Below are 7,842 nucleotides of genomic sequence, written 5' to 3' on the forward strand. Positions count from 1 at the left end.
TCAAAACACATGGGCACTTTCTAAAAATCATAAATCATTCTTGTCAATGCAATGTCTGATCTTTGTATTACTTCTGAGTTAGGTGGCACTTTCTGACAAGTATGATATTCTACGGGCTATATGGAATCCGTCATTGACTCAGAAGGGAAGCCCCCAACCCGAGTGTGCCTCAAGGGTTGGAGTGTCTGAGTCTGATACGCAACAAAGCTCTAGGCCAGCGTAATATAATAAACCCGGATCGGTAAATCACGGTCTTGGGAAATGAGTCATCTGAACTCATGCCTTCTTCAGGGAACCACCTAATCTCTCTTTATGTCCAATTTTATCCTGTTGTAAATCATGCATTTTTCTAGTTTCAACGTCTAATAAGTCTGATTTCAAACATGCATTCTATTATGTTCTGAATTATCATGGCAAAATCTGAATTGGTGTCGTCACGCCAAGACTTGCAAGTCCTATTTCTGAGCCATAATGCATCATGCATGATTCTTTCATTAAGACACATTTTAGACCACCGAAACATGCAATTTAACAAAAGGAATTCATGTTCCGAAAACATAAGTCAATTCTATGCAAGAATTCTTCAACATATGGTGGTCATGTACTTTTGGAAAAACCATGCACTCTTTCGTTATATTTATTTTCAACATTTATCAACATGCATAACCCTCTCTTTTGAGTTCAAAATTCATATATAAGTCATAGTAAAAATCAAGACATTTCTTATCATGCCTTCAAGATGCAATTTAAAACAATTCATATCATATGCAAGATGGGAAAGATCATAACAAGAGAGGGGTTCATTATAATTCATGCTCTCAATTTAATATTCATTCTTAAACACATTCATACACACACACACAAACACACACACATATATATATATAAAAGTTTACAATCAATTTGGGGAAGGTCTAAGGACAAAAACAATACTATCAAAACTTCTAAAACATGATTACATTCATAAATCCAAAACCCTTTTCTTAAAACATGATTTCTACGCCTATAAGATTTTAGGAAAACCCCGCGTACCTCTATTTCGGAAAATAATGGGTGATTCTTGAAGCTTGCAGATTGGGGAATTTAAATCTGTAATTATCTTCTGGAACTCACGGTTGAATTTTGAGCTATTATGATTTTTAGTTTGAAACCCTAATGGAGTTTCTTGAGAGATTTTGATGAAAATACACTTACTTTAGTGTTCTTGGGATTAAATTTCGTGTTAGAGATGATAAGGGATTGAAGAAGTACCATTTTACCCTTAATGAGACGGAATAGGGTACTGAAATTTGGTCGGGCATGATACCTAAGGCGGCGCCCTGCCTGGAGCACCGGAGTACCCAGGGCGTCGCCCTGCCTATAGCGGTAAAAGGACCTGGGTGGCGCCCCGCTTACAGTGGCGGGGTAACCCAGGCGGCGCCCCCAGATCGCCCCGAGCTACTGGAATTGAACACCAAACATGCGCTTAGGATCGTCTAAAAATTCTGAAACTCACCCGAGACGTACTACAATCTTTCCCCATCGCAACGCAACAAGAAAATCTAAAATAGGAGGTCGGGAGGATTGAAAATAAAATCCCCGAAGATTAAGAGTTAAAAATGAGACTAAGTCTCTTTGACACTTAGAAAAATTATCTAGTCTTAACTCACTAAGCTTGCTACCAAGATCCAATACATGCACGAGTTTCTACGGGGTGTTACAATCATGCTGATTGCTGATTATACTATCTAGACCTTATGCTATGCACACATCTCTGGCCAACTTTTGACTGCTTAATTCTTTCGAAATAGTCTTGCTTTCATAATTTGTAGAATTGTGTGGTGAAGAGTAGTTCCAATAATAGTCCAATCTTGTTATTTGGTTTCTCCAAACACTAATGTCTAATGCTGATAGAATTGAGGAGTTAAACTAATTCATTGGTGTAAGTGGTGAAGTTGTTGTCATGTGATCACAAGATCAATCACTAGTTCGAGCTGTGGAAACAGCCTCTTGCAAAAATGTAGGGTATGGCTATGTACGATAGATCCTTATGGTCTAACCCTTTCCTAGACCCCACCCATAGCAGGAGCTTAGTGCACCGGGCTGCCCTTTTATTGGCCTCAACAACAACTTTTCTTTTTAAATAGCTTGATATCCAAACTACTTGTGAAGAAAAAAGGTGGCATCCTTCAGTGGCCAAGATCACTGCAGGAACATTACAAGGATGGCAAGGAAAATTATTGTCTTATAGGGGCAGAGGTGTTCTTATTAAGCAATTTTACAAGCCATCTAATTGATCCCCCTAAAAACAGTGAAGAAGAAAATTGTGAGTTGCATTGCTAACTTTTCCGGCTCGCACAGTTTGTTATCTCAGCTCCAAAATGATTTATTGCATAGAAATTGATAAATTTCTGTGGATTTCATAATTGCCTAAAAGGAATAAAAGTAATGGCTGCGGTTCACTGAGGCACTTCTTCTACGGTCCTTGTAGGCCTGTCTGCCGATTTGCTCTGAAGAATTCATGATTTATATATGTTTCAGGGTGGTGAGAGAAAGTGCGGAAAAAGGACTGATTTCTCATAAGGGAAAGGTGTGAATAAATACATCTAATGAAAGGTGGGACTTGACAATTGGACTGGAGAAGGACCTCTGCTAAATTTATACCTACTGGAAGCCCTTATTGTTTTTCAAGTGTCATCATCCTTCGGTTATTATATTTCTACAATTGCATTTATATTTCTTTTAGGATAATTAAATGACCGAAAAGTAATTTTAGGTGTTAAAAACTGACTTTATAAACTAAGTTACTAGGTATTGAGGAAATAGGAGATCCGGGGACGGCCCTTATTTCCCCTTCTTTTCTTCTGTGATCATTACTCAGGTATGAAGTCTTCCTTTCAAGGTCTCAATACCAGCGGTTCGTTGATCCAATTGTGAACTTGTCTTTAAGTGTCATTTTTTCTAGACAACTTCTGCTTCTTTTATTTTTTAGACTGCACTGGGGAAAAATCGACACTAATAAAGCAAAAGATTTGGGGAGAATCCGTTTGAAGTGAATATGCGGCTGACCACATGATTTGTTTCCCACAAAGTGTTCAGACCTTTTTCCTCGATGAATTTCTGAAAATTATTTGTGTTTTCTACTATGTCTCAGGTGTTACAAGTGTGCACGCGTACTGATTCAGTAAAGATGGTTTCCCAGACGATTTGCTTCTCTAAGGCCGCCCTCCGTAATCTGTCAAATCTGCTTAACAATGTAATGAAACTAGCTACATGACGTTATCTTGTATATTTCCAGAATTTCCATCTCCGCAAGATACTTCCTGTACTCTCCTTCATCGTTGGCATTTCCATCGCTGGACAAAATCCTTGAAAGTAATAGTCACTTGTTGGATTTTGAACTCTGTATTCTCTATATCTAAAAAGTTGTTCTTATAGTTGTTGTTGATTGTGTTCCATCATTTTGTAACATTAATATTTAGAGGATATAGTAAAGATTTATTGCAACCAACTAGCATTTTTGAAAACAGAATCATGCAAAAAGCAAGTGCTAAAAAAAAAAAAAGAAGAAGCAATCTTTACATGAATCCAGCAATTTAGCAAACATTTGCAACAAACAGAGTGATTTGAAACAAGAGATTCCGAGAACATGCTCAGCATGCAAGAAGTTGAATCTTGATTTTCTGTAGCATCCCAACAACATCTTTCATGTTTGTCCTTCTTGCCGGAGATTCAACACAACAATCTAATGCAACATTCATGATTGAAGCCACAACATCAAGCTCCTTCTGTAAGTGATTACCCGTTGGTGTTCCATTACAGCCTCTGGGAGTGAATAACTCACCCATTGCTTCAACCTAAGATCTCCCTCAAACTCATTAAGCTTTCTCCTGGTAAACGTTTCAAGCAACATGACCCCATAACTGTAGACATCACACTTTGCTGACACTCGTCCATCCAGTCCATACTCTACAGTCAAACAATTCATTTAAAGATGTAATATACTTTCTTGGAGGGAAAAAAAGGAAGGAGTAATCAGCAAAACTAAGAGACGTACCTAGCGCAATATAACCTAATGTTGCTAAGGTTTTAGTGTATAATTCACCCTGATCTTCACCAAGCAGTTTTGAAATGCCAAAGTCGCTTAGGTGGGCAACCATATCTTCATCCCGCAAGACGTTACTAGGCTTCACGTCACAGTGAATCACAGGCAACGAGCACCCATGGTGAAGATATTCCAAAGCACATGCCACATCTATCATTATGCTTTGTCTCTGCTTGGTGTCAAGGAAGAAGTTGTGCGAATACAAATACTTCTCAAGACTTCCATTAGGCATATACTCGAGCACTAAAACCTTGAAATCAAGATTGGAACAACTAGTAATGACTTTTACGAGATTCCTATGGCGAAGACTACGCAAAACTTCACATTCTGAATCAAAACTCTTGAATGCCGCATCCAGTTGCAAATTGAACACTTTAACTGCAATGGCAGTTCCACATCCGAGAATGCCTTTGTAAACAGAGCCAAAACTTCCAGAACCAATCAGATTATAAGGTCATCTGTTGCTTGGATCAATTCATCGTATGAAATTCTTTCTCGTGTTATGGTAGACAATGAATCTGTTTGTTGAGGAGCTCTTTTACCTCTTCTATACCTTATCCATAAAAACACAAAAATGACAGGAACAAACAAAATTGCAAGTCCTAGCCAAAGAAATAGAACTAGCAATCTTTTCCTATTTGATTTGTGCTTTGATGAAGTGGGGCATGGCGGGACACTAAATCTTGAAGAACCACACAATGCTTCATTGTAGATTCTTGAAAGGCCCCCCTGAGGGTATTTCACCATGCAATTTGTTGACAGAAACATTGAAATACTTCAGGTATTGAAGTTTCTCCAGAGACATGGGGATAGTTCCCGATATATTATTATCAGAAAGGTCTAGGAATTCCAATCCTACCATGTTGCTCATTGAGTCAGGTATAGATCCATGCAACTTGTTGTGTCTCAGAGAAAGGTGTGCCAAATTTTGCAATCCTCCAATTTCTCTTGGAATTCCATTTGAGAATTGATTCATTGACAGATCTATTAGTGTTGCAGCTTTCGGCGTAAAACTTTCTAAGAGAGGTGGAAAGGTTCCCTATGGAGGCTGGAAGCATGCCGTTTAGAGGGTTCAAATCCAGAGAAAGAGTTGTTAAATTTCTGCAATTGGTTAAGGAAGCCAAGAAGCTTAATGATGAGTCACTGGTTAAATTGTTTTCATCTAAATATAGATACTGTAGATGAGTCAAATATCCAAGTGAATTGGGAATCAGGCCTGTGAGTTTGTTGTTAGAAAGCTCTAGAATAGTAAGTTTTGAACAATTGGAGATGCAATGAGGAATATTTCCAAAAAGATTGACTAAGTTATGCAGATAAAGATCTTCAATGTTGGGTAAGATAGAACCTATGTTTGGTGGGAGGCTTCCTGAAAGATTGTTGTCTGTAAGATCAATTATTCTCAGCCCTGATATGTTGAAGATCTCCGTATCAAGTTGACCACTAAAACTACTATCCGCAAGAACAAGTTCCTCCAACTCAACAAGATTGCTTATCTCTTTTGGTATTTCACCTGTCAACACATGAAGAAAAAATGAATACAAGTGAGATGAACTATTTAGCTAAATGCTTATCTATGTGATTCATACTTTAGTTTGACTTGATAAGGTGTCGACAAGAACTCAGAAATTTATGTAATAACTATATACTTCTTTTTCCTATTGTTATTGATCAAAGTCTTAAGAAGGATGTACACATTATCTATTTTTCCTTTATTAAAGTTCTTAATTTAATTTACTATGAATTTCTGATTGTGTAGGTTTGTATTTTTATATGGACTCAAATATATAAACTGATACTTTATTAGAATTTAGCTAACTACCAACAAGAGTTCTAGATAACTGGTTATTTGTTAAAACCGATTAATTTTAAACATTATAAGACACTCCTTATATCGTGTTTCTTGTCATACGCTTGAAGATTTATTTATAATTGTTACATTTTATTACTCATTACATGCAAAAATTCATAGAATTTTAATAGTTCTAATGGATCTATAAAAATTAACGTGAGACACCATTAGAATATATAAGTACCTATAAGCTTATTTTCATTAATCTGTAGATGTTGCATCTTGGTTAAATTGCCAATCTCCCATGATAAGAATCCACTAAGATTGTTCATCGACAGTGACAAAATTTGCAGCGATGAGGTATTGAATATGGAGTTCGGGACAGAGCCGGTAATCTGGTTTCTCTCCATGGCTAACAGTACCAAATTAACAAGATTCCCAATTTCTTGTGGAATTATCCCTGCAATTAATATGTAATATAATAAAATTCTGAAGTAATACAATAGTGCTAGTATTCATAAGATAGAACGTACCAGTGAAATGGTTAGTTCCGAGAGCCAATTTCTGCAAGTTACTCAATCTTCCAATTTCACTATGTATTGGTCCATCAAACTCATTTTTTGATAAAGACAAAATTTGAAGTTGTGAACAATTTGATAAGCTTGTAGGCATATGGATAAATAAAGCCCTTTGAGTATTGGGAGACCATTGCATAAACCACTGGGAAGACTTCCTGATAAGCTATTGCCAGTAAATGCAATGAATGACTTCGATCATATAAATATTGAAAACTGTGAAAGGTATAGAACCCCTAAGTTGATTATATTGTATGGACAACAGCTTAAGGTTGTAAAGATTGCCAATTTCTTCTGGAATATTTCCTTGAAGTGAATTATAAGATATATCTACAGTCTCCAACCTCGAGGCATTCGAGAGTGACAGAGGAATAGAACCTATGAGCTTGTTACCCCTAAACTTTAATTCTCTAAGGATTATAAAACTTCCAATCACTTTTGGGATTTGACCATCTATGGAATTGAAATTCAGACTGAAAGTCTCAAGTGTGGACATATTAGAAAATGAAGAAGGTATGGAACCAGTGAAACTATTATTCCCAAGACTTAGAAATCGATGCTGATGTAAAAACCCAAACCAAGAAGGAACATTCCCTCAGAAGTTGTTGACACTTACATCAAGAAACTTAAGCCAACGCAAATTGTGCCATTTCCTGAGGCAAATTTCCATGGAAATTGTTGCTTCCCATGTCGAGAGAAACAAGAAATGAGAGGTTTCCGAATTCACGGGGAATTTTGCCTGTAAGAGCCATGTTGGAAAGATTTAAGGAATTCACTCGTTGGTGACGAGAGCCACAAGTGACTCCAACCCAATGACAAACGGACGTAGTGGGAGACCAACTTTCATCCAAGAAGTGAAAGGGATCGGAAATGATTTGGGATTTTAAGGACAGAAGAGCAAATTGATCTGTAGTAATGTTGGTTTTGGTCATGACTGAACTAGCCATTAGCAAGAAGAGTGTTGAGAGAAAAAATGTGAAGGCTTTCTCCATTATCGCAAAAATTAGTTGGTATACTCTATAACATGTGGTTTTGAGACTTTAAATAGAAATGAGGGCTCACTTTTGGTCATATCAATACTAATACCACCAAATCAACCAAGTCTATCACATCTCAATCTGAATTATAAATGTGGTGGCAGAAAAGTCCTCTTATCAGCCAAAGACTTGGCAAGTCGTCTTGCTTTACTGTAGAATTGTTTGGTGAAGAGTAGTGCCTTCCTAAATAGTCAAGTTTTGTCCAATGAATTACTTTCTATATAATGAAATGAATAATTCATTCAAAAAATATTTTATTCATAAGAAAATGCCCTTTTATCACTCAATTATACCATGCTGATGGCTGATTATATTATCTTGCTCTTAAGTCTTATGTTATGAACACATATCTGACCA

The 7,842-nt window shown here is 36.9% G+C and overlaps 2 protein-coding genes across 2 annotated transcripts; both read right to left on the minus strand.

Moving 5' to 3' along the window:
- Positions 1-3,427: 3,427 nt before the first annotated feature.
- Positions 3,428-7,429, minus strand: LOC107874506 (probable leucine-rich repeat receptor-like protein kinase At1g35710). Its single transcript, XM_016721283.2, has 4 exons — positions 6,407-7,429; positions 6,118-6,333; positions 4,037-5,594; positions 3,428-3,948 (listed from the first exon to the last, which is right to left on the minus strand). The coding sequence occupies exons 1-3, from the start codon at positions 6,585-6,587 to the stop codon at positions 4,960-4,962; spliced, it is 1,032 nt and encodes a 343-aa protein (XP_016576769.2). The 5' UTR covers positions 6,588-7,429; the 3' UTR covers positions 3,428-3,948; positions 4,037-4,959.
- Positions 3,633-4,946, minus strand: LOC107874505 (probable LRR receptor-like serine/threonine-protein kinase At3g47570). The gene is made up of 4 exons (XM_047410825.1): positions 4,829-4,946; positions 4,037-4,492; positions 3,824-3,948; positions 3,633-3,767 (listed from the first exon to the last, which is right to left on the minus strand). The coding sequence occupies exons 1-4, from the start codon at positions 4,944-4,946 to the stop codon at positions 3,633-3,635; spliced, it is 834 nt and encodes a 277-aa protein (XP_047266781.1).
- Positions 7,430-7,842: the final 413 nt, after the last annotated feature.

The sequence above is a fragment of the Capsicum annuum genome, chromosome 4 (genome assembly GCF_002878395.1).
Source record: "Capsicum annuum cultivar UCD-10X-F1 chromosome 4, UCD10Xv1.1, whole genome shotgun sequence".
NCBI lineage: Eukaryota > Viridiplantae > Streptophyta > Magnoliopsida > Solanales > Solanaceae > Capsicum > Capsicum annuum.